The 27,922-nt window shown below is 37.2% G+C and overlaps 1 protein-coding gene across 5 annotated transcripts in view; it reads right to left on the bottom strand.

Annotated features, from left to right (window-relative positions):
- Positions 1 to 27,922, bottom strand: part of CUL3 (cullin 3) — a 116,203-nt gene that overhangs the window by 38,303 nt on the left and 49,978 nt on the right. For all 5 annotated transcript variants that reach the window (XM_033230045.1, XM_033230047.1, XM_033230049.1 and 2 more), the window contains 4 exons: positions 26,249 to 26,362; positions 5,216 to 5,376; positions 4,100 to 4,214; positions 1,920 to 2,148 (listed from right to left, as the gene is read on the bottom strand). In XM_033230045.1, coding sequence (XP_033085936.1) covers positions 1,920 to 2,148; positions 4,100 to 4,214; positions 5,216 to 5,376; positions 26,249 to 26,362 — 619 coding nt within the window. The remainder of the gene's footprint in view (positions 1 to 1,919; positions 2,149 to 4,099; positions 4,215 to 5,215; positions 5,377 to 26,248; positions 26,363 to 27,922) is intronic.

The following is a 27,922-nucleotide window of genomic DNA, read 5'->3' as shown; positions in this document are numbered from 1 at the left end:
TACAGGCGTTTGCCACACTGCCCAGACAAAAACAGGATTTTAAAATTTAATTTAGAATCACAGATAGCTACTGTGTTGTTGGAAACCTAAGGTACTAAATAAAGGAGAACCCTGGTGAGTACTATTATGATATTCCTTCATTCACGTTAACTGCCTGCCATGATAGGCATACCTGACACCTTTTACGTATATCTCCACACAAGTTACAGAGATGCTGTAATTCAGGTATGCCCAACAACCTCTCCATCAAACATTTCCCAGCCCCTCATCTCCAGCCCATTTAATCATCCCTCCCTACATGCCCCTAAGGTAGGTAAGAAAGCATTCATTCAATACCTAAACAGTACATTACATAATTTATCAATACTCATTTTGTTTAAGCAGGGCAAATGCTTTGCATGAAGTCCTAGTCTGCCAGAGACCATTTAGAGAAGGGTCATCAAATTAGAACCCATGGGGCAAATAAGCCTGCCACCTATTTATGTACATACAGCTCATGAACTAAGGATGGTTTTCACATTTTTAATCGCTGAGGAAAAACTGTAAAGGATATTATTTAGTGACACATAAAAATTATATGAAAGTTAAGTTTCAGGGCCCATAAATAAAGTCTTATAGAAACACAGGCTTATTCATTTGTTATTGTCTATGACTATTTTCTCACTATGACTGCATGGCTCACAAGCCATTTTATTCAACAAGAACAAAAAAGGCTTGCCAACCCCTGACTTAGACCTTAATTTTAGAAAACACGGCAAACATACTAGACGACTTGGTTTTTTTTTTTTTTTTTTTTTTTTGCTTTTACAAAAAAAGGTTTAACAGAATCATCTTTTAAAAAGAAAGTCTCTCTAGTTTTATTTATTTATTTATTTTTAAATTACATATAGCTTTTCAGGGATTTATCATATATACAAAAATTTAACAATTTTAAAACACAAGGTAAGGATTCCACTAGAGATAAACGTGGCTCAACTTCCCACCAAGCTTTCTTTTTCCCTTCTCTTGTATCCTCCTTCTCTTCATAATTCTCTGTTAAAAAAACTTTTTTTCATTCCCTACATAGCTCATGACCCCAAGAGGCAATACGTATTTCTTTTACTAGAAAGAAGTGGATAAAATATTGCTCAGATTTCATCTACGAAGCAGGAGAACAAGGGACCATTTTTTTTATTTTCTAATACCATATCAGTGATAAAGGCAAAGTTTTAAAAGCATCAGAAACTAAGAATAGAGGATATGGTTATTGTTCTTTTAATTTGTAATTTCTACTAGGATACTTATCACAGTTTTTTTTTTTTTTACCCCAGGGAAATAAAGATAAATAGCTACAAAAAATAAATGTTAGTTATCTCAATAATGTTTTTTACTTTTATGCACTCCTCCTTCCTCCTTTTCCATTCTGTAACTTCGGTGTTCCCCAAACCAATCTAATTTATCTAAGTGTATCAATATGGAAGACACAAATATTTTTGCATTTTTGGCACCCTATCACAACTAAATCACAAAGGAAAGTCTACAAAAATCTAAGGTGGAAATTTAAGATTTTAAGAGAATCACAAAACCCCAAGAGTATGTAGGAATAAAGAGAGCCCACATCCTTTGGTATATGACAAGTACAGGAATGAACGAGGAGCTCATTGGGCTCACCAATACTGTTACACCTTTTATCTTCTGGATTAAGAAAAACATAAAATGAGACTTAAGGACAGGAAATGCTCAATTCATTAGAAATATCTAAGATCTTCATTGGTAAGACAGTATCAAGCTTGGAAATCCCACCCAGGTTAACAGCACACAACTTCTTGAAATACACACAACTTCTTGAAAACTGATACCTGCTTTAAATGTAGGAAAGTTTTAAAAATATTGATAAGGCAGAATAAGGATTTAATTATTTTTCAATCGGTAACACTTACCTTCTGTCTTTCCATTTTTCAACATATGTACTAGCCCAGAATTCTCCATTTCTACTATAGTCTTCATGTGCTTGGAAATGAGTTCCCTCTCAACCACCTTCACAATTGGTTCTTCCGTTGATTTGTCAAGGCAGTGCATCACTCGTTCTATCTCTTCATTAATTCTAGCTTCTACTTTCTTTATATATACTGAAGCACTATTTTCTGCTAAAAATTTCTGGCTTTCCATCTGCAATTTAAAAATGTAATTTTTTTAATATAGAAGAAAAAGGTGTTTTTGCTTTTAGCTGGGTTTCTATGGTGTTTATAATAAATCAGCCTAAGTAAAATAAGTACTAACAGGATTTTGTGTAATTTCTCATTACAAAGATTGATATGGTCTGAATTATACCCTTTAAAGCCTTTGGTATTTACATAATACTAAAAACATTACCTGTAAACAATGTTTTTCAAGCTGTGCCAATGTACTCCAAAAAATAGCCGAAAAAGTAAATATATATGCCAGTGAGGGTCAAAAATATAGAAGCTTCTGACTCCAAGATAGAGTGGGATGTTCTTTTTTGATTTGTATGAATGCAAAATTATAACCAGAAAGATTCATCATGTTTATTATACGCTTTGCTGGTATACTGCTGGTTACTAAAGTCTTCCTGCCATCCCACTCCCAGTCTCAAAGGAGTAAACATATACACTAACGTTTGAGAATAAGAATTTTTAAATAACTAATAATCTTTTTATTATTTATTTATTTATTTATTTTGAGATGGAAGAGTCTTGCTCTGTCACCCAGGCTGGAGTGCAGTGGCGCGATCTCGGCTCACTGCAAGCTCCGCCTCGCCAGTCTTCGGCCTCAGCCTCCCGAGTAGCTGGGACTACAGGTGCCCGCCACCACGCCTGGCTAATATTTTTGTATTTTTAGTAGAGATGGGGTTTCACCGTGTTAGCCAGGATGGTCTTGATCTCCTGACATTGTGATCTGCCCGTCTCGGCCTCCCAAAGTGTTGGGATTACAGGCGTGAGCCACCGCGCCCGGCCAACACTTCAGCTTCTTACTAATACATCTGTTTTGGCAACACTACAAAATTCCTACTGTTATGGAATGTTATGTTATGCTATGTTATGTTATCCTCAGATAGTTATGGTTTTCAGGAAAAATGCCTGGTTACAGTTACCTTATAAATACTATCTTATGCTTACTGGTACTCAGTTATTATTGTTATCATCATTTCATTACAAATTAGTACCAGTTTAGCTTTACTTTTAGCAATTGAGTTGGTTTGGACCACTGTTGCAAATTTCTATCGATAGTACTCACTGGCCTGTAACCTTTTAATCAACAACCTTTAAGGCAAATACGTACTACAGAATCATTTATATCCTTATGTGTGTTTTACTAGTAATTTAAGTGACTAAAAGCCTGCAGATGAGACTTTGTTGGTGATGTACTGCTGTGAATTTATGGTACTTAAATAATTCATAATATTAGATATAGTAAAATGTTAAGGATATTTCTAAGTTTACAGTTTTATAACAACAGTTGACCCTTGAACAACACAAGTTTGAACTGCACAGGTCCATGAAGTGGATTTTCTTCCTCCCCTGCCACCTCTGAGACAGCAAGACCAAGCCCTCCTTCTTACTCTTCCTCAGCCTACTCAATGTGAAGAAGAGGATGAAGACCTTGATGATCCACTTCCACTTAGTGAACAGTAAATTATAGTTTATCTTCTGTATAATGGTCTTAATAACACTTCCTTTTCTCTAGCTTTATTGTAAGAATCCAATATGCAATACATATATAAAATATATGCTAATCAACTGTTTATGTTATCTGTAAGGTTTTCATTCAACAGCACACTGTTAGTTAAGTTTTTGGGGAGTCAAAAGTGTTATGTGGACTTTCGACCACATAGCGGGGTCAGCGTCTTTATGCCCCACACTGTTCAAGGATTATCTCTGTAATTTTAAAAACCATGTGTGTTAAGTTCAAGCTCTCCAATTTGTTATCGATGAGTTGCTTAACTGGAATGGTCAGAATGTGAGATAGGTGTGCTGATGGGCATTTTTTGCATACTCCCCTCCCTCAATGGGCCTCAGTCAAAAAAGGTCAAAATAGTTAAATTCGTAACTAAATAACATTAAGAACATCTTAAAAGATTATTAACATTTTCACAGATTACCTGAAAAAATTCTGCAGACATTTCCAAAAAAGGAGCCTCAAAATCTTCTTCATAGACTGATCTTCCTTCGAGACCTAAAATCATTAACATCTGGCAAGCATTTCTTATTGCGCCTCTGTTGAAAAAAGTTGTATCACTTGATAATTAAATTACATTAAAAATTCACATAAAAATTACAAAAGTAGTAGGTAAAAGTATCTTCAGGACATTTAACTTTTATTGAAGTGACCAATCTCCCACAGGCCATTCATGTAAAACAAAAGGATTTAGCCTAATTTTAAGTTGGAAAGCATATCTTGACTGCACGGCTATTTATCTCAAGGTGTTCTTACTCTGTTACAACAAAATTTTTAAAGAAAATTAAAATGTCTAAATATTTCTATGTATTTGAAAACACAGAGAGGTTGTTTATCCAGAAGGAAGGAGGGAGACAGGCATATTAAGCTGTACTGCCAGACATGAGTCCAATATATAGCTACTCCTGGGCAATATAACTTTTTGCACTAAATGGATTTTGGACAATCCTGATCAAGCACCAAAGCTGAAATAAAAAGAACTTTACACATTTTCATCTAACAGCTCTTCTGAAAACAGATAAAGAGAGAAAAAAATCTTGCATTTCAAGCCACTCTAGCTGCAGCATCACCAAAATGACACTGCAATCACTGTTATGAAGGGGAATGAACTCTGATTTAAAAGGGGCACAGCAGTTCTTAGTCATTTTAGACTATGTTCAACAGTTTTCTTCAAAAATGTTAGGAATGATGGACAGACAAAAGCCCTTAAAGAAAAAGATCAAGAAAAAAAAATAAAAGTTATTATACAGAAAAAAGGAAACAAAATGCTGGCATGAAAAATAAATGAAAAGCCAAAAGTGACGACTAGCTGAAAAGCATATTAAATAAAAGTTTAGGATAGTCTCTTCTAAAAATATAAAAGACGTGTGCTTTCAAATTAAATTCTAGGTAACTGTTAACTCTGATACAAAGTTTCTGAGGATTTTCCCAATGTGCTGAACATTCAAACTTTTATTTATTTTAATAAAACTAAGACAGAGAATCTTTCTCAAAATATAATCACTAGAACCAAAACCACCAGAGTAAAGAGAAATTTTACCTGTCTACAACTTCTCCTTTCCGCTCTCTTGCAATCATATCCAACAGAGTTTGCCGTAGATGATCCCTAATACACCCATAACGTACAACTTGATCTCGAAAAATAATTAATCCCAAATTGTAGACATTCTCCACATTATTTTGTTGTACATATACACGGTCCTACAGTTAAAGTCAAATAAATATGAGTACAATTCTTGTGAACATAATAATTATTGTGTGCTACAATAACAAATAAAGGAAATAAAACTCCAAAAGCAATCATTTTTCAGGTGAGAAACATTTCAAACGATCTTAAGTAATGTGGAACTTTCTAGCACCTCTCAAGTTACATAAAGTTAAGTTTTTACAACTGACAATGTATAAATGGTGGCCCATTTACCTTAAGAAAAAGGGGAAAAAGCAAGCATCACAGTCAGGAACAAAAAAGCGAGTAAAAAAAGTAAACAGGCAGCACACCTTCTCCCCAAAGCCACAGCATACTCAAACATGGTTCACTCTTAAATACTGTACTTGAAGATCATACTCTTGGAAGTAAAATTGAGAGCTGAATAAAGTACGGATTTATACAACTTAGACTGTTACTGATAAATATTAAAAGGCTCGAATGCATATAATAGAGCAGCATTAAGTATTACATAATTAAAACACCTCTACTTACTGTCACTTCAAACAGATTATACTTTCAAGTTCTTACCAACATGATTATAGATATCTCAGTTTATAGAGCACAGATAATCCAGAAGTGTTGGTTATAAAAGTTTGGTCTTGTGCATTCCCTGAAAATCCATATTGATAGCAAAACACACTGAAATAAAACTACTGTTTAATTCCCTTCTCATCTCAATAAGGATATCTCTGAGCTTTGGTGGGTCTGTAAGCCTTCTAAAATTATTAAGTTATTATGTTTGTTCACGCTTAAGTACTTTGGAAAGAAAGCCCATAACTTTCACCAGATTCTTGAACATGCATCTATAGGTTATAGCTAACGATAAGGTGGACATGAAGAGAGCTCTATGATATTAACAATGTAACCAGAATATTATTAATCAACTTTCCCAACTTTTTTTTCTTTGAGATGGAGTCTCATTCACTCTGCTGTCTGGGCTGGAGTGCAATGGTGCCATCTTGGCTCACTGCAACCTCTTCCTCCCGGGTTCAAGCAATTCTCCTGCCTCAGCCTTCTGAGTAGTTGACATTACAGGCATACCATGCCTGGCTAATTTATTTTTTTGTGGAGATGGCGTTTCCCCAGTTGGCCAGGCAGGTCTTGAAAGTCCTGACCTCAAGCGATCTGCCCACCTTGGCCTCCCAAAGTGCTGGGATTACAGGCATGAGCCACCATGCCCGGCCCCAATTTTAATTAAATTCTCTACATGCAGTCCTTGCTTCCTATGACATCATTCCTCCAACCTTCTCCTTTCATTCATCTTGTATGATGGTATACACCTAACAACAAGGAAAGCTATTTTTTATATTATCTTCTTTAGTGCTCACATTTCTACATTCTATATAATCTAAGCACGAGCTCACAGTTTTCAAATCTTAACATCAATTTTCATGAGTTCAAAATTTTCATTGATGACTTCGAAGTTTTTGGACTTCACACTTCCATCCTCAAGATCTTAAATTCAAAGTTTCCCTCTGACCACATCCCTCTCTTTTTTTTTTCCGGATACGGGGTCTCGCTCTACCACCAGGTTGGAGTGCAGTGGCGCGACCTTGGCTCACTGCGACCTCCCCCTCCTGTTTTAAGCGATCCTCCTGCCTGAGCCTCCTGAGTACGTAGGACTACAGGTGCCTGCCACCACGCCCAGCTAATTTTCATATGTTTAGTAGAGACAGGGTTTCACCACGTTGGCCAGAATGGTTTCGATCTCTTGACCTTGTAATCCGCCCACCTTGGCCTCCCAAACTGCTGGGATTATAGGCATGAGTCAGCGAGCCCAGCCTCCTTCCTTTCTTTTGATGGCTACCACTCTATTTTTTTTTTTATGAGACAGAGTCTCACTCTGTTGCCAGGCTGGAGTGCAGTGGTGTGTTCTCAGCTCACTGCAATCTCTGCCTCCCAGGTTCAAGCGATTCTCCTGCCTCAGTCTCCCAAGTAGCTGGGATTACAGGCACCCGCCACCATGCCCTGCTAATTTTTTGTATTTTTAGTAGAGACGGGGTTTCACCATGTTGGCCAGGATGGTCTCGATCTCCTGACCTCGTGATCCATCCGTCTCGGCCTCCCACAGTGCTGGGATTACAGGTGTGAGCCACCACCTGTAAATCTCCTCTTTCATCTCATATGACCTCCAGGCCCAACCTTTCCCTACTATCATAGTAATTGTGTTTTACTTCTCAGCACAGAATATGTACATAATAAAAACTAGCATAAATAATTCAAAAAGCAACAAGAATCCCTTTTATTATAAAAATAATCACTATTATTGCTTATTTTACAAATTTGATTTTTCTAAGTTCTACATATAAGTATATATTGTACAGAAAAGCACCAGAGACAGGCGAATACCTTTTAACCAATGTGATCAAAACCACTATCTGAATGGCTCAAGACAGGCAGTAAAAACAGTGAAACTATTATAACATATACAAACACTTGCATCTTAAACATTTTAATTTAAAAATGTAAACGTTCATTCAGACATCAGGACTTTCTCTGAAAATAAGTCCTGTGACTGCAGTTCAAGATCGTATACGTACAGGCCAGGTGGGGTGGCTAACGCCTGTAATCCCAGCACTTTGGGAGGCTGAAGCAGTTGGATTACTTGAAGTTAGGAGTTTGAGACTAGCCTGGCCAATACGGTAAAACTATGTCTCTACTAAAAATACTAAAAGCTGGACATGGTGGTGTGCACCTGTAGTCCCCGCTACTCGGGAGGCTGAGGCAGGAGAATCAGTTCAACACAGTAGGAGGAGGCTGCAGTAAGCCGAGACTGTGCCACTGTACTCCAGCCTGGGTGACAGAGCAAGACCCCATTTTGAAAATAAAATTAAATAAATGAATAAATAAATAAATAGTGTACTTATAAACACTCATACATAATAAATTGTATAGCATTCCTAGTTGTTTCATTAAGGTGAAGCATGAACTAGAGGCATTTATGAAGTAATCTCAATGTAAAATCCTTCTGGATTTTTTACTGTTTTCACTCCAATGTCTTAAATTACCTACACTTAATTCAAACCAGTATGTAGCCATTTGCTTTTATGAAGTCTTTACAAAGCATTCAATCTAGCTTGCCAAACAAAAAGTTTTATTTTTTTCACAAGATTTTATCAATTTACACAATATTAAATTATATATTAATAATAAGAAGTACAATTCAAATACACAGGTTTGAAAAATACCACACAACTTCAATAAGCACAAAGTTAAACTGGTAAGTGAAGAATATGGAAGATTATTGATATAATCTTAAGTCTAACAGTATATAATCAAAAGCCTAACAGTAGTAACAGAACCTTTTTCATCAGTATTTGCAGCTACAATAGAAAGTACTGCAATTCTGACAAGTCCTTTGTTCACTCCTGCTTTCAGTCTCTATAAATTTCCTTTTCTGGTCATTTCATTGAATTATCCTGTAATATATAATCTTTCGTGTCTGATTTCCTTCACTAAGCATAAAGTTTGTAAGGTTTATTAATGTTGTAACATATAACAGTATGTCCTTCTTTTTAGGGCTAAACAGCACTCCACTGCATGGATACACCACATTTTGCTTATCTATCAGCTGACGGATATTTTGGGTTATTTCCATTTTTTGTCTATTATGAATAATGTGGCTATAAACATTTGGATACAATATTTTTGTGGACATAAGCTTTCATTTTTCTCGGGTGGATTCTAAGAGAGGAATTACTGGACTGTATGGAAATTATCAAACTTTTCTAAGGGTGATCTAACAGTTACGGTAAATTTTTTAATACAAAACCTCTAATAATAATAATAACATTTGATGTGAAGTTAGGAATTCTTTATATGCTCCTGGCTCTATTGTTAACTGGCTATGTGACCTTAAGTAAGTCACTTATTCATTGTGGCCCTCAGTAAAACAAAGTGCTGGTAAAGATACTCTCTAAAACATTAATATATTTCCTATGAAGCTTAATCCTCTCACCAAAAAATAACATACATCATGCAGGATCAAATACAAATACACTTCACTACTTCTTCCCTTTCTATGTGTTATCGGTCTCCCATGGCTTGGATTTCCCCCGTCCCAACTTTAAGCACAGTGATGGTATCACTACTAAAGGAGGTAAATCTATTACCTTATGGCCTATTATGTCTGCTATCTTAAGCCCTCTGGCAAAAAGGCAGAAAGACACCAGTCACAACTGATGAATTCTTCGGGTATGCTGTGTATAGAGGAAAATGATGCTTCAGTAAAGGAAGCCAAGGCATGAGATGAGAACACATACAGTTTTGTGCACCCCAATCCAAAAATCTGAAATCTAAAATTCTCCAAACTCTGAAACTCTGGGCATCAACATGATGCCACAAGTAAATTCCACAAGTGACCTCATGCATCAGGTTGCGGCCAAAACTTTATTTCATGTACAAATTACTTACAATATTGTATAAAATTACCTTTGGGCTATGTATATAAGGTGTATATAAAACAGAAATGATTTTTATGTTTAGCACATGGGTTCCATCCCTACAATCTCTCATTATGTATATGCAAATATTCCAAAATCCCCCCAAAATGAGAAATCTGAAAACACTTATGGTCACAAGTATTTTGGATATGAGATAAAATCAACCTGAAGCTGGAAGGTGCAGGCAGAACATACAATATTTAAAGCCACAGGATACTGTGGTATAAGAGCTAAGCCTTTGTCTTTCAACTTGAGACAGTCAAGATGTGTGTGATTATAATTAAATGACACATAATATTAAGAAAGACTTGATAACCCTAAAATTTCATTATAGATAACAAAGAGCTAGTAAATGGAGAAGAAACACAGAAACTTAAGTGTGGCTCTATAAAACTATTAATAGTAATACTAAATAACCATTTATATTAAATGTCTAACACATATGATTAATTACCATCAAGTACAATTAAGGGTACAGATGCGTAACCCTTGAGTATTTATGTGTGCATATGTTAAACAGAAATGTAAACATATATTCACAGTAAACTTGTGATACGCACATGATATGATTCTAGTATCATTTAAATTCTTGTGAGGTTTTAATTTTTATGTGTCTATTTTTTAAGATTTTTTTAAAAGCCCCAGCTCTGGTTAACCTCTAGCTAGTAATCTCAAAGTATGAAAAAGATTTTAAAAATCATTCCAAAAGAGAAAAAAAAAAATTAAAGACTGACTTTAAAGTGTCTTAACCCCAGGCTCTGACCAAAATGTAGTATGAGTTTGACATTAGCCCTTATCTACTAAAGAGAGCTTAGCAGAGATAGAAAGTTGGTGGCTGCTTCTATCTGCCTTTTTAAAGCCAAAACAGGCATTTTAAATATAAAATGTTCTGAAAAACATGTCTGAAAGCCTAATGTGAGTCAAGCATTATATTTATATAAAGAGATGTGAGTTTCATCACCACAGAGATAAATCACATTTTAAACCTCTATTTACAGTTCTCTCTCAAGGGCTGCTATTCCTTGCCCAAGCAGGCCTGCAATGGGCAAAAACTTTCACAAGCTAGACAAGAGCCAATGGTGGGGACACATCTCATGACCCCTTTTTCACAGCTGGTTCTGCATCGGACTTCATCCATACAGTAAGCTTGATAAACCAACTTCATTTGTAACATAAGCACTTCATTTGTAACATCTATCTCACAATGCTATTCCACTCATTTCCACTTCTAGTTCTGAAAATAAATAGCTTTTAAGACCAACTTCCCTGCCAAGAACTATAAAGGCTGGATAAAAAATACAAAAGCACTACCTGTTTTAAAACATCAACTAGGACAGGCAGGTCTCTAGGAGCTGGAGTGGAGAGAAATGGAGTCTTTCTAAGCCACAAGAAAAGGAAAGCTCAACCAGGTGACCTCCATGGAAAACTCCTGCAAATGCTTACTCAAGACCTAGGACTCTTTGCATGCCCAGAAGACACGAGGACACCAACAAACAAAATACTTGGCCCTACAAGACCACAGATATTACTACTTCCACCATCTTGGAAAAGATGTGCCTTTTCCTCTTCACCTTACCAACATACCTAAATAGTTAAATGATGTATAAGAAATCAAATTCAACACATAAAAGTATGCTCAAAGGTGTCAAGACACAAGATGCAAAAATACAGTTCCTTTCGAAGCTAAACCTACACAAAGGCAATGGGTGTCTCCTCAAGTGCGCTAAATAGCTTCATTACTCAGGGAATGGCATTACCAACAAATCAAAATAAAAGTTAAAATAAAAACAAATTTGAAAATGAAGTCCAAAAAACAATTTAACTCTTATTACTCTTAATTTACCCGCAAAAAAAGTTTAGTAAATATTTTTCATAGTCATTATGTTACAGAAAAGCAAGCTAGGACAAATGGGTTCTGGGCAAAATCAATGGTACACCCAAGGAAAGAAACAACTTAAGAACTGTTATTTTATCATTCCTATCTTAATGTTTCGTTTGTAACTATGAGTAAACAGGTGTTTGAGAAGCAAATTCTAAAACTAACCTTTAGGTCACATTCAACTCTGAAAGTTTAGTATAAATACAAGAGTCCTCTGGTTCTATTACAAAGTTTAAGGGAGCTTTTAATAACATGTTTGCTTAAAGTCCAGTAGTTTAGTACTCTTTTTTTCTTTTTTTTTTTTTTTGAGACAGAGTCTCGCTCTGTTGCCCAGGCTGGAGTGCAGTAGCACGATCTTGGCTCACTGCAACTCCGCCTCCCGGGTTCAAGTGATCCTCCCGCTTAGACCCGCTAGGAGCTGGGATTACAGGCATGTGCCACCATGCCCAGCTAATTTTTGTATTTTCAGTAGAGACGGGGTTTCACCATGTTGGCCAGGCTGGTCTCGAACTCCTGACCTCAGGTGATCCACCCGCCTCGGCCTCTCAAAGTAGTTCAGTACTTTTAAAACTACTACTAATAGACCAAGGATGGTTATTTGTTAGTACTCATTCACCTATACTCTGCCTGGTCCCACATATGGCCAGTAGTAGCTATTTATTTAGGGGGGGAAAAAAGAGTTAAACATGTGTGAATTGCTGTGAAAGTGGTTTTTTTAAGTTAACTGTCAAGCTGCTTAATCAAACTCTTAAACAAGTCTTCTTTCAGTTTCTTATTCTCATACTAAGAACATCCATAACTGTTTTAGTCTACTACTGTGAAAGAGGACAGGAAAAGACAAATGTAAACAGGGTTAAAAAAATCTTTATAAATATTAAATACTTATTCTGCTAGTAAGCTAGAAATAAACCCTGAAAAGTTAAACTCATATTTAAAATTAAAAAAAAAAAAGGCAAATAACTATAGCAAGTCTATCAGAACATGTTAGAACCTGCCTTACCAAATGCAATCACTAGGGTAATCCTCTATTAACAAGTAATAAAACATTTTCAAACAGAGTTCACTTTCAAATAATGAAAAAAATACAGATTTAAAAAGGTTTAATACAATGAAGACAGAAATAGAAAAATTTTAAATGAGCAGAAAGGTAGCAAAAAGTTTCTACTGCAGAATCCTAGTAGGGGAAAAAAAGTCTAACTATAATTAGATCCAAGTTTAAAGAACTGTGTTAACACTTTCTGCGATGCCAGTAACTGACTACATTTCTAAAACAGCACCAGTAACTTATGAATTAGTAAACTGTACAGACAGATTAATATTTCTAGATATAAAAATATTACTAATAAATCTGGTAGAGAAGCATATGATACGGTGTCAAAAAACCTGGTGAAGACTTAGCCACTACTGAAAAGCTCAGAGTTTCCATGACAGTAAAATTTTCTTAAAATCTTTCTTGGGAGGCTGAGGCGGGTGGATGATGAGGTCAGGATAGAGACTATCCTGGCTAACACAGTGAAACCCTGTCTCTACTGAAAAACACACAAAAAATTAGCTGCGTGTGGTGGTGGGAGCCTGTAGTCCCAGCTACTTGGGAGGCTGAGGCAGGAGAATGATGTGAACCCAGGAGGCGGAACTTGCAGTGAGTCAAGATCATGCCACTGCACTTCAGCCTGGGTGACAGCACGAGATTCCGTCTCAAAAAGAAAAAAGAAAAAGAAAGAAAGAAAGAAAAAAATCCTTCTCCGGGGTCTGAAAATTTTTAACAAGAAAAACATAGTTGTGAAAAAATTCTATTTAAAAATACTTTCCATTTAAGAATTGTCTACCAAGGTGTTAGACAAATCAAACCCACGTTTCTCTAAAGTTGTGTAAACTGCAATAAATCATAAAATAAAAACACCGTTCTCTACTTCAAATTTAATAATCTAGAGGTCAGAGGAAAAAAAGTTAATCACACTTTGAGGTCTTACAGCAATGAATTTATAAGACTATCTTTTAGGAAAGAAGACCTATATTAGAGAAGCAATACAATTCAGCGGTTCAGAGCACTGATTCAAGAATCAGACAGCCTCTGTTTCAGTCTTGTCTCTGCCATTTACTAGATGTGACCTTAGCATCTGTCTCAGTTGCCTCATCTGTAAAATAACATCTACCTCAAAATGTTGTTCCACCTTTAGCACTGAAAGAAAAGCTTTTGTAAGACCAACTCCCCTGGCAGGAAGAACTACAAAAGTTGGATGAAAATAAAAAGCTACTACCTCATACCCATTAGAAGAGTTACTATCAAAAAAAAAAAAAAAAAACTCCCCCCCCCCCCCCACACACACCACACAAAATAACAAAATAACAAGTTTTGACAAGGATGTGGAGAAATTAGAGCTCTCGTGCACTGTTGGTGGGAACCTAAGATGGTATAACTGCTGTGGAAAGCAACATACTAGTTCCTCAAAAATTAAAAAGACAATTAACATAGGATCCACTAATTCCACTTCTGGGTATACACCCAAATGAAATGAAAGCACAGTCTTGAAGAGGTATTTGTACATCCGTGTTCATAGCAATATTATTCACAGTAGCCAAAAGATGAAAACAACTCAAGTGTCCATCAACAGATGAACAGATAAACAAAATGTGGTCTACACATACAATGCAGTATTATGTAGCCTTAGAAAGAAAGTAAACTCTCACATAAGCCGTAATGCAGATGAACCTTAAGGACATGCTAAGAGAAACATGCCAGTCACAAAGGGACAAACACCTTATGATTCCACGTACATGAGGTAATGAGTGATCAAATCATAAACAGAAAAGGTAGAATGGTAGCTGGCAGAGGCTTGGGAGGGAATGTAAAGTTACTGTTTAGTGGGTACAGAATTTCAGTTTTTGCAAGATGAAAAGAATTCTGGAGAGGATGGTGGTGATAGCTGTACAACAATGTGAACATACACTTAACAGCTCTGAACTGCACACTTAAGGGTAAGATGGTAAATTTTATATGTATTTGACCACAATTAAAAAAACAAACCAAAAATCCCCAGTGTTTAAAAGCATCAAGAGTAACAAAGGCAACCTAGACTTACAAGGCCAAGATTCCGGAGAAAAGGCAAACATACTGAGAGGAGCCTCATACCAGCCCTCACTGGTTCCTTTCCATCATCTGCTATATTTGGAGGACTGGAAATAAGAGCCCAACCAGAAAGACAAAAGTGGGGCTGGTTACCAAGCAGCTAGGACTTAAGAGAGTCAAGGTTCTGAAGAGGAGAGAAATACAAAGAGACACCAATTCTGCAAGAAATTTTTCACTGAGATGTTTACTGATACAGCACCCCAAGCAAGAGTGATGACACCAAGAATCCAAACAGAAAGTATCAAAGGGAGGCTGAAGACCTGTGCTGAAGAGACAACTGTTAGAATTCTAGGAACATTAATTCCGAAGGCAACCTGGCAAACACTTCAGGCTTTCTTTCAGTTCAGACCCCAGAGGAACTATGCTCTGTGAATAGGTATGTCCTGGAAATAAAGGCAAACTGTTAACAGACCAACACTAACAAAGCCTAAAAGCTAGCCTCAACTAGATCATGGTGATCTGACTGTGCTTTACCTGACTGCCAGAACAAAATTAAATTTACTTTGGAGGAAGATATCACCCAGTGCCTCCACAATTTTTCATACACAATACTGGAATTCAAATTTTAAAATACCATGCTTGCCCCTTTCTCCCACAAAACAAAACAAAAACAACCCAGGATCAAAAGTATAAAAACCAAAGGGGAAAAAACCCCAAGATGTCAAAATGTTCTAAGACCTAAGACCTTTACCCTACCAGAAAGTGGTAAGAAACAAAACAAAAAACTAATATAATACATATAATCTCTAAGGAAACTACTAAAATAACAACAACATGTAAATAATAAGCTAATGGGGGTGGGGGTAATAAAATACACATTAATCTAAAGAAAGCAAAAAAAAAAAAAAAAAGCTGAGAAAAGGAAGAACAGATGAGACAGAAAAACATAGGACAGTAAATTTAAACCCAAATGTATCAATAATTATTTTAAATGTAAACAAACTAAATGCTTCAATATATGGAACAAGTGATACACCTTAAAACTCTGGGTTTATCATAAACTCTATTAAACAGTCAATTAATGTAATTCTTTTGCACTGAGGCAAGTGATACAGCACAGTAGTGAAGACGATGAGCTTTAGAATCAAATTCTAAATTCAAATTTCAATCACAATCAAACACTGCAAATTAAAAGGCTTAAACCCAATGTTCTACTCCAGTTATTTAGTAAATGTATGATTCTGACAGGTTAGTCTCTCTAACCTCGGTTCTTAATCTTTCTAACCTCAGTTTTTCATTCACAAAAATAGAGACAACATTCAACTTTAAGGTCAAGTATTTAAAACATGTGGCACAGTGATAGCGGTATGTAATAAATGATATTTGTTATGTATTCGGAATAACATTTACTTTCAAAGAAACACAGTATTTTTGTTTTATTGATCTCCCAAAGTACTGCTTAAAAATAACAACAATAATGATAAAACGATATTGTTAGGATTAAATAAATCAATCTACATAAATTGCTTAAACAGTGCCTGGCACACACCAAAGGTGAAAGTATTATTTGCTCTTTTGAGTAGCAGTACTGGGGAGACTATAGCCAAGGAAGGCTTACATTAACCCACTTGAAGAGTTCCTAAAGAAACTGTGATCAACTTAATCTACCCACATCTCCTGTTTTCTTCCTTCATTATTGTAATTCCTCAGGCACCACATCTAGCTGTTCACTTTCAGTTTTAAGATGGTATAAAACTTTAGAGCTAAAGGGGCTCTAACATTTAAAATAATCTAATCAACATATCCTTACAGATTCCTTAGACAGGCTTTCAGGCACCCAAAAACCCCTTGAAATTGCACAAGTACGTGTTCTGTGGTATATGAATACACATATGCCTGACTCTTCCAGAAGACAGTTTATGAAATATGACCATTCTCCCAAAAGATAAGAATCAGAGCTCTTTCTTGTCCAATAATTTTACAGATAAGGAAATAAGACTCTTGAGAGGGTAAATAACTTAAGCAAATTAATGACAAAGCAGGAACTAGTTTCTTAATTCACATTAAACATTTTTCTCACTACTCCAAACTTCCTATGCACATTGTCAGAGTCCACTTTACGCACAAAAGTTCATTCCCTTTACTCTATCAAGATGTGACGTATTTCTGGACTGGGTGCTGTGGCTCACACCTGTAATTCCAGCACTTTGGAAGGCCGAGGCGAGTGGATCACCTGAGGTCGAGAGTTCGAGACCAGTATGGCCAACATGGTGAAACCCTGTCTCTACTAAAAATACAAAAAATTAGCTGGATGTGGTGGTGGGTACCTGTAATCCCAGCTATTTGGAAGGCTGAGGCAGGAGAATCGCTTGAACTAGGGAGGCGGAGGCTGCAGTGAGCTGAGATTGCGCCACTGCACTCCAGCCTGGGCGACAGAAGGAGACTCCATCTTAAAAAAAAGAAAAGAAATAATGTGCTCTATTACTTACCACAGGGTCTACACTTCATGTTAAGCAGTAATAAACACCAAATACTTGCCTTCCTAAACTTAATGGCATGGACTGCTAAATTCATCACTGCATACACTCAGAAAAACAGTTCACAAGGCACAGCCTGGGCAACAGAGCAAGACTCAGTCTCAAAAAAAAAAAAAAAAAAAAGTTTACTGTTCTATTTTTCTATTAAGCTGTTTCAGATAGGAGCTGAAAAATATTAAATAACATTTTTAAGTAGCAAGAAAAATTAAATAAAATAAAAAAGAAGCAGGAATTTAAGGAAGGAAGAAACCCTTATTATCAGGCACACTATTAACCTTTACAGTATTTCATGATGCCCTGGTTTCCCGGCCATAAGGCCTAGTACTGGGCTTCTGACATAACTATAAAAAGATGCCGGGATATTGGACACTGGTCAGTCATAGCTATAAAAATTAGAGCACAAATGGGGAAAGCCTGTCTTAAAAAGACCTTTCTTAAAAAAGCAAAGTCAAGTCAGACAAAATGTTGAAAAGGTGTAGCCCAAAAGTCACTGTATCCTGTTTTCTTCTAGTACATCATTCTGAAAGCAGAGAAGGTGCCAGGACAATTCTTAATCAGTCTATCTGTGCTTTTCCAGAATACAGTTATTTTCAAAATTCTCTAAATGTGCAACCTAGAATACTGTGAACAAACTTTTTAAAGAGCCAAAATCATCAAAATCTAAGGAGAAAACACAGACCCACAGACTACATCATCTCTATGTTCTCATCCTATCTTCTGGCCTCCAAAAAGACACACAAATTCTCCAAAAAGGCACACAAATTCTCCATGGTAGCTTTAGCAAATACCTTATAGTATTCATCTAAACTCTGCTCCTTGCCACCTATTACCTTTGGTAACTACAACATTTGCACTAATGAGCAATCTGACACACTCCTTACAGATGCCTAAATTTTAATCTTCCATTTTATCAAGATTCCCTTCAGCCACACATTGACATAAGCAAACCTTGAACCTCATTAGAGGTTCTAGCTTTTTTGGCTTGATCATTAGAAGACATCAAATAACTCTGGCATTGAAGATCATCTTTTTCTTCCCACCTCTCCTACTGTTACACTTGAATGATCCTGCTTCTCATTCTCACTAGATCTCCAGGTCTACTGATCCCAAATATGTAATACTTCTATTTCCTGGACCATACGAGATTCACGTCCTTCCTTTAACAGCAAGGACCCACAGCAACCATTTCAAAAACGCTATCTTAGAATTCTCCCCGACACCCAAGAGGGAAAATTCTATCAGTGAGTTTTCCTTATTTGAACACTCTTCTCTGAGACTGCGAAGTACCCTGGAAAAAGTACAAACTCTAACTGGCTCCACTATACAAAATTTGTGCCAACTCACCTATATCAGCCCCTCACAACTATAGATAATCCATTTATTTACACTTAGTTGATCACAGCACAGTGAGCATTCCATTTTTTCCCTTGTATTAGTTTTTTATTGTTGCTGTAAAAATTACCACGAATTTGTGGTTTATCTATTCTCTTATATTCTAGAATTTAGAAAACTGAAATCAGTTTCAGTGGGCTAAAGCAAAGATGTTGGCAGCGCTGGCTCCTTCTGGAGGCTCTCAGAGAGCATCCATTTCCTTGCTTTTCTAGTGGTCATCTGTCTTCTTTGGCTGGTGCCCCCTCCTCCAGTTTCAATGTGCATCACTCCAGTCTCTGTTTCCACAATCACATCACCCTTTTTCTCTGACTGACTCCTTCATCTCTCTGGTAAGAACCAGTATGATTACATCAGGCCCAGGGGAACAGCCTGGGATAATCTCATGTAAAAATCCGTAACATAATCACATGTGCAAAGTTCCTTTTGCCATATAAAGCTAACATGCCCAGGTTTCAAAGATTAGTCATGGACATATTTTGGATTAGGGGGCTGGGGGGCAGCCTACCACACTCCTTAAGGGCTCAACAACTCACATGCTTCTGTCACCCTAAACTGATGGTCCTACCTTCTACCTCACTAAGGAGACCAGAATACCAAAAGAGAGTTCCTCAGCTTCTCTCCTTTTCATAAAGTTATTGTTATACTCCACTTCATCTCTTTACCCATCCTTGAAGACTTTCCAAATAGCTCAAAGAAGCAGTGACCCTCCTTTCTTGGGTTACTCTCTCCCCATTCCTTTGAATTTATTCCCTCTAATCTCCATTCAGAATAATTTGCAATACTACTCTACCTTTGCTGTTTGTGAAAATGATTGGAAATATAGACAAATTCAAGAAGAAACACAAAAATACCTTTGAAATTCTCCATAAAGTTTTGTGTAGCAATTCTTCTATTAGCCTTCTTAACAGAAGATCAAGAGAGAAAATGATTTTGTTCCCTTTGACATTAATTGTAATTGCGTGAGTAGCCTATGGGATACTATCTATAATTTTCCCTTAATATTATATTCATTTTCATAGCTTGAAAGAGAAAAATGAACCAAATATTAATAAATACTTATGGACTGTATCAATAATTCAGGCTGTAACATAATGTATATAACAAACTTTCTGTAACATCAAATCTTTTCCCAATCATTAATCATTTGAATAATTAAAATGAACGTGAAACATATTAACCAGTCCCAAACTATCTTATAAGCTAAACACGGAGTTACTTCTTTAATATTATAAGCTAAACACGGAGTTACTTCTTTAATAAAAGAATGAATCGGCCGGGCGCGGTGGCTCACGCCTGTAATCCCAGCACTTTGGGAGGCTGAGGCAGGCAGATCACGAGGTCAGGAGATTGAGACCATCCTGGCTAACACAGTGAAACCCCGTCTCTACTAAAAATACAAAAAAAAAAAAAAAATTAGCTGGGCGTGGTGGCGGGCACGTGTAGTCCCAGCTACTTGGGAGGCTGAGGCAGGAGAATGGCATGAATCTGGGAGGCAGAGCTTGCAGTGAGCCGAGATCCAGTCACTGCTCTCCGAGACTTCGTCTCAAAAATAAAAGGAAAAAAAAAAAAAAAAGAATGAATCAAATTAACAAATATAAGTAAAGCAGGGATTACAACTCAGGAGCCAAACAGGTAATGCAAGTCTCAAACATTAGGAAGGGGTGGAGTGGCAGAAACTAGAGGCCACATGTTCCATCAAGAGACATGTAGACCTGACTTTCTGCAACACCAAACCTGCCAAACAACAAAGTTATGTGGGGCAAATTTTGAACAATGCATATCTCCACCATGTAACCTGTGACTTTATTTACATTCTCAAGAGGGAGTGTGTCCCATAGTATCATGCATAACATTTTAGACACAGACACCTCCTTGTTAGAGTAAAAGTCGGCTAAGCCGGGTGCGGTGGCTCACACCTGTAATCCCGGCACTTTGGAAGGCTGAGGCAGGTGGATCACAAGGTCATAAGACGGAGATCACCCTAGCTAACACGGTTAAACCCCATCTCTACTAAAAATACAAAAAATTAGCCAGGTGTGGTGGCGGGTGCCTGTAGTCCCAGCTATTTGGGAGGCTGAGGCAGGAGAATGGCGTGAACCTGGAAGGTGGAGCTTGTAGTGAGCCGAGATCATCGTGCCACTGCTGCACTGCAGCCTGGGTGACAGAGTGAGACTCCATCTCAAAAAAAAAAAAAAAAAAAAAAAAAAGCTAGCTGAGTAGGTAGTGGGTGGGCAGACAACAGAGTTTCTTCTCTCCTTCTGCTCTGGGCCTAAGATCTAAAATCCCAATAGTTAGAGCCAGTAACCACAAGAAACCTGCATACTTGGTAATACGACCTAAGAGCCTAGGTTGAGGGTAAAGTCTTACGAAGAAAAAAAAGAAAAAAAAAGTGGAGATGTTCACAGAAAACTTTGATTTTTGAAAAATTAAAAACATATTTTATCTTAAATGAGGTATTGGTTAGGTGCATATGTTTGTCAAAAATCATTTTGTACAGTTTAATTCATTTTAACGTATATTAAATTTTACCTTAATTTTAAAATGTACTTTTGGTTGGGCACAGTGGCTCATGCCTGTAATCCTAACACTTTGGGAGGCCAAGGCAGGTGGATCACTTGAGCCCAGGAGTTCGAGACCAGCCTGGCCAATATGGCGAAACCCCATCTCTACCCAAAATACAAAAATTGGCCAGGTGTGCTGGTGCGCACCTGTAGTCCCAATTACTCAGGAGGCTGAGGCAGGAGGATCGCTTCAACCCAGGAGGCGGAGGTTGCAGTGAGCTGAGATTGTGCCACTGGACTCTAGCCTGGGTGACACAGCAAGACCCTGTCTCAAAAAAAAAAAAAAAACATAAAAATGTACTTTTAAGTACATTTTAATTAACCCTAGAACACTAAACATAAAAAGGCAATATAAGTAAATGAAGGATATGAAAAATTTTAAAAATTTATCTTGTAGAACATGAAGGTATCAATACTTTCTTTTTGAATCTAAAATAGCCCTTTTTTTTTTGCAACAGAGTCTTACTCTGTCACCCAGGCTGGAGTGCAGTGGCATGATCTTGGCTTCTTGCAACCTCTGCCTCCCAGGTTCAAGCGATTCTCCTGCCTCAGCCTCCGAGTAGCTGGGATCATAGGCATGCACCACCATACCTGGCAAATTTTTTGTGTTTTTAGTAGAGACGAGGTTTCACCACATTGGACAGGCTGGTCTCAAACTCCTGGCCTCAAGTAACCCACCCACCTAGGCCTACCCAAGTGCTGGGATTACAGGTGTGAGCCACTGTGCCTGGCCTAAAATAGCTATTTTTAATAAGCATTTTTAAAAAGTGTAGTTTATTAAAAAAACAACATACTATATAACATCTGCACCAATTCATTAAACACATATGTAAGTGCCTAGTTTGTACAAGGAGCTGTGGTAGGTATTAAAGACGTAATAGTGACACAAACATTGTTTCCATCCTCATACAGTCTAGTGGGCAAACTACACACTGAACAGTTGGGTCGTTAATGACTGTGATAAATGTTGCAAAGGAACAGTACTAGGTAGAATGAGAGCAACTGCAGCCAGCGGGGAGTACGTGGGTCAGGGAAAGCTTACCAGAAATATAAGGTAAGACATAAAGAGTAAGTAGAGCAAGTGACATTAAGGAAAAAAAAAAAATTCTAGAAACATTTCCAGACAGAAAACATGTAAAAGAATTCCAAGATGAGAGGTAAGGATTTCAACAGGGCAGTAACATGATCAGATTAGGCTTTAAAATAGTAATCCTGGGAGCAATATGGAAAACAGAGAAGAGCCCAGTGAACACTGTAAGACTAGCAACACTGAATATTTCAAGAAAGAAATGAAGGTGGTTTGATGTTGAATAATAGACAATAAAGAGAAAACTGCAGAGTCTAGCAACAGATAATGTAGGGAGAAAGGCGGAACTTACAAGAATATGGCCAGGCGCAGTGGCTCACGCCTGTAATCCCAGCACTTTGGGAGGCTGAGGCAGGAGAATGGCGTGAACCCGGGAGGCAAAGCTTGCAGTGAGCCGAGACAGCGGCACTGCACTCCAACCTGGGCGAAAGAGCAAGACTCTGTCTCAAAAAATAATAATAAAAAAAAGAATAATTCTCAGGTTTCAGTATGAACAACTGAATGATAGTGATTATGAGCTCATTTGGATGTGCCAAGTTTGAAGTACTTCAGAGAATGAAGGCTCCATTAACTAGACAAATGAATATATGAATCTGAATCTCAGAAAATGAAGCTAGAAACATAATTTGGGAATCATCCGCACAGAAGCACATGAAGCTCCCGAAGGTAAAGAGCGCGCGTACCATGAGAAGAACATCTAGGACTAAATCCCAAGAATGCCTCTATTTAAGGGGGGATGGTGGGGGCAGTTAGTAGTAGTTGGAGGAGGAGAGGCTAAGAAACAGTAAAAAGGCAGGTAAGAGGCATACAAAGAGAGTTCTTTGTTACAGAAATCAAGGAAACATGTTAGAAGAAGGAAGGAATGACCAACTATGGCAAATGCTGCTTTAAAAAAAAAAAAATCAAGGAGAACGGGCATTAGCAGTCTCTTTGTATTCTGAGATGCACAGATACCATGGTGATACTAGTAAGGGCAAAACCAAACATGATAGTTGAGGTAGAAGCTTAACTATAATGTATTCAAAGTGTATGAAAGATGAGAAAAGGAAGATGACAAATGTCAACATTTCTTATGACACATTTAGCTATGAATGACAGATGAGAAAGACAGCGCAGGGGTTCACCAGAGAATTTAATGGAATTATATTCTGAGGATTGAGTGAGTGGCTTGAACATGTTTAATGTTGGTTAAGATCCAATATGAAAGGCAGAACCCTAAAATACTTAAGGTTCATGACAAGATAGAAGGGGACTGACCCATAGCACAGGCTGAGACATGGCCTCTGACAGAAGAGGACACCACCCTCTACTAAAAGAGGGAAAAAGAAAAACATAAAAGGGGAGAAAATACAAGTAAAGTTCTAGATTTAGTGGCAAAAAATAAGCATAGTTCCTACCTGATGCTCTTTTCTCTGAGAAGTAGAAGGCAATATCATTTACTACAAGGGAGAGAACCCAAGGCAGAGCTGGAGGTCTGAAGAGAAATAACTGCTGGAGCAAGCTGACTAACGAAAAAGAGTGAAACTGCTGGGCAGTGTGAAGGGTTGACCATAGGTCTTTGATGCGACAAACAGTGGCATCAATCTACCCTGTATGAATTTTCAGTTCATGCAGCACTGTGGTACAACCAAATGGGTTTGATGAAAAGATGAAGGGAGAAGGAATAATACCAGTTAATCTCTAATGAGCATGTTACTATGGGCCAAGCCCTACAGGTGCTTTATATGAATAGTTCCGCTTAATCCTCATGGCTACTCTATCCCATATTATTTTCATTTTATAGACAAGGAACCTGAGGCATGAAATAATTAACTTCTTGACCATGTGTAGACCCAGAATTCAAGATTTGAGATTTCACTGCAAAAAAAAGAAAAAAAAAAGGAAAAAAAGAGGAAGAAGAAAAAAGAAAAAAAGGGAGGCAGAGGACTAAAACAAAACAGACTTTAAAAATAACATCAGAGTATGCATGTGTATAAAATTTTAAAATACTTATTTTGTCAACAGAATAAACCGTAAGATTACAAGTGGTTTTTTATCTTAATGTTAGATAGTCAGGATGCAATTTAAAGACTCACCATATCTAGAACTTCGAAAACAGCAACAAGTTAACTTATTTCAAATTTATATGCCAGATATTATGATACATGTTATCTCATACCTTCTCATTTAACTTCAAAATGATAACACAAGGTTAATTTATAACCGGATGAGAAAAATGATGCTCAGAAAAGCTAAATAATTTGTTATACCTTTTATCAAATCCCTTAAGAGTGAAGTGACCTCTCCCTGACCCCCTTTGCCACTAAGCCCTTACAAAACCAGGGGTAAAAGGCCTGACTGAAATCACAGGGCAGAACAAAAAACTTTACAGTTGTTTGTTCTCATTGGAAATTCTTTCCAAACATTGCTTTATTCTACCAAGTAAAAGAAACTAGGACAAGCTCTCATCACTACATTAAAACTAAAAAAACTAGAAATAAAAATATAAAAAGGCAAAACCTTGGGAAAAAATAATTATATCCAATACACAAACATAAACCCTGAAGTAAAACAAGTCATTACTTGCTAATTTTGGAGTGACACAATAATTAAACTTAATGAATCTAGAGTCATTCTATAATACCAAATTTTTTTTTAACTGATAATTTAATCTCTCTGAAAGTTATTAAACAGCTTAGATCAAAGTCAGTGTTTTCCAAGTGGTCTTGCTGAACAGGATTTTTTTTCTTGACTGATAAAAATAAAATACAGCAACAGCTGGTGAAAAATGGAATATACATGTGGAGAAGCTAATATCCTTAAACAAGACTAGCTGCAATAGTGCACTGCAATAATTTACTATTAAGAGAAATAGATGGCAGCTATGAGAGTATGATTATCAGGAAAAATACTTGTATTATTATGATATCCTCTCTCACTGAAGATGTAAGAATTTAGGATTTGGGCTGGGTGCGATGGCTCACACCTGAATCCCAGCACTTTGGGAGGCTGAAGTGGGGAGATCACGAGATCAGGAGATCGAGACCATCCTGGCTAACACGGTGAAACCCTGTCCTCTACTAAAAAATACAAAAAAAAATTAGCTGGGCGTGGTGGTGGGTGCCTGTAGTCCCAGCTACTCGGGAGACGGAGGCAGGAGAATGGTGTGAACCCGGCAGGCAGAGCTTGCAGTGAGCAGAGACAGCGCCACTGCACCTCTGGCCTGGGTAACAGAGTGAGCTCTATCTCAAAAAAAAAAAAAAAAAAAAAGAATTAAGGATGTAAAAACTTGTAAGAGAATAATATTCAGCTTTTGTTTCTCGTATTGTCATTTAACAACTCTTAAGAAGAGATGTTAATACGGTTTTTTCCATATTTTTCATTGACAAGTGCTAAATACTAAGAAAAAAATTAAATCATTCCCTTTCAGTTTCACATTCTAAGCATTCACTAACTATATGAACAATTAAGATTTTTACTCACATGGGCTTAGGCTGGCCCTTACAAAGAAAGCACTGTCTATTTAAAAAACAAAAACCACCTTCCACACTGAGACGTACTATAAGTTAGAAAGTCATTGTGTTTTGAAATGTTTAATTTCCTTTTTTTCCTCTGTTGCCCAGGTGGGAGTGCAGTGGCACGATCTCACCTCACTGCAACCTCCACCTCCCTGGTTCAAGCGACTCTCCTGCCTCAGCCTCCCAAGTAGCTGGGATTACAGGTGCCCACCACCACACCTAATTTTTGTATTTTTAGTAGAGACACGGTTTTGCCAGGCTGGCCAGGCTGGTCTCAATCTCCTGACCTTAAATGATCTGCCTACCTTGGCCTCCCAAAGTGCTGGGATTACAGGGATTACAGGCCCAGCCTTCAAATGCTTAACTGCTTAAAGGAAGAAAACATTAAAAAAGCTCTACTTACCATGTACATTAGTATGTCTCTAATCATCACCATAGCTGTCTGATGATCATTCCAAGCTTGATTTAGCGTTTGAAGAAAGTTGTTATTCAATGAATTTAGTACATCTTCTCGCACCTAGTAACAGAAGAGTTCATTAGTTTGCACACACACATCCACACACTCATATATATAGGCATGCACATATCTGTTTAATAAAATAATGAAGTGGAATCCTTAATTTTAAATCAAAGAAATGTTATAGGCTAGTAGAAATATTTTAAGCTATAACTTATATACACAGATGAGTATCAAATGTGTATGTATAGTACAGACTTCTCTTCTGATCTCCAGAACACAAATCAACTTCCTAGGTATTTCTCAACCCTCCAATGACTTAACATCATTGTCAGAGTAAAATCCTCTATTTTTATAGTAAGTTATAAGGGCCTGTAAGACTGGCTCCATGCTACTGCTAAATTTCCTACTACACCTTCCCTTCCCCAACTTTGAATAATGGTTAAGAACACTGATTTTTGAGTCAATTACCTGGGCTCCAAGCCCAGCTCCCTAACAAACTGGGTGACCTGGGATAAATTAATCGCTGTGCCTGTTTCCTTGTATGTGAAATAGCATTCTTCTTGTAGGATTGTTGTAAGAATTGAATTAACACTAGTAATACACTTAAAACAGTGCTTAGTACTCAGTAAACACTCTATAATAAACTACTTAGCACTCTTCAGCTACAATGGCCTCTTTACTAAATACAGCAACTGTGCTCTGCCATTCCTTCTGCCTCAATTCACATGGCTCGTCCCACTCACTTTATTTTGCTCACATTTCGTCTCTGGAAAGGTCTTTCCCAACCAATTATTTCAAAGAACCCCTAGCTCTACTTCTTCACTATACAATTTGTTTCCTGTCATAGTATTCATCATTACCTACAATATTACAATTTGTTTATTGTTTCTTCCACTAAAATGTAAATGTCTCCGTGGTGGCAGGATTTGTCTTTTCCATGTGTATATCCCACACCTAGAATAGTGCTTGGTATATGTAATACCATTTATTTCATATCCCTGCCCTCCAATGCCATGATTCACCTCCAACGTAAGCACTTTCAGGATATCTGCTTTTGCACATAAAGTTCCCTTGAGTCTGAAATGTCTTTCTAATCCAACCCTGATAAAGACTACTCAAGACTTCAAGAATTCCTTTCCACAGTCCACAAGCTTAGTACCATCCTGATAAAATGTTATTGACCACTACTCCTTCCTGTTATGCTAGCTGCCCAGGAGAAAGACCATTTCACTCAGAAACAGAATCCAGACCCTGGTTCTCGTTTTATCACAAAGTCGTCGTGTGTTTGTCTCTAAGTTCCTGTACCACTTTGGGACTATACTGCCAACTTCTACAGTTATTCAAATCCAACCAACCTTCCATAATCCAGCTCAAAAAACTCTCAATAACTCTAGCCTAAACAAAACTATTTTATCTCCAAATATCCTTTACCATAGAGAATTTCTAATAGTGGTTACACTTTTTCAGATTAGGAAAAAGCTGAAGTTATGGTGCTTTCCGAGAAACATCAACTACTTAATGTATGTTGAGATATAAAGACACCTCTGAAACAATTATAAATACACAAAAATAAAACACCATTCTGTTATCAGATCTAATATGAACAAGTGGCTAAAA

Source organism: Trachypithecus francoisi, unplaced genomic scaffold (assembly GCF_009764315.1).
Source record: "Trachypithecus francoisi isolate TF-2019V2 unplaced genomic scaffold, Tfra_2.0 Lachesis_group13, whole genome shotgun sequence".
Classification (NCBI taxonomy): domain Eukaryota; kingdom Metazoa; phylum Chordata; class Mammalia; order Primates; family Cercopithecidae; genus Trachypithecus; species Trachypithecus francoisi.
Note: the sequence above shows the minus strand (reverse complement) of the source record. Positions and strands in the feature narration are given on the sequence as shown.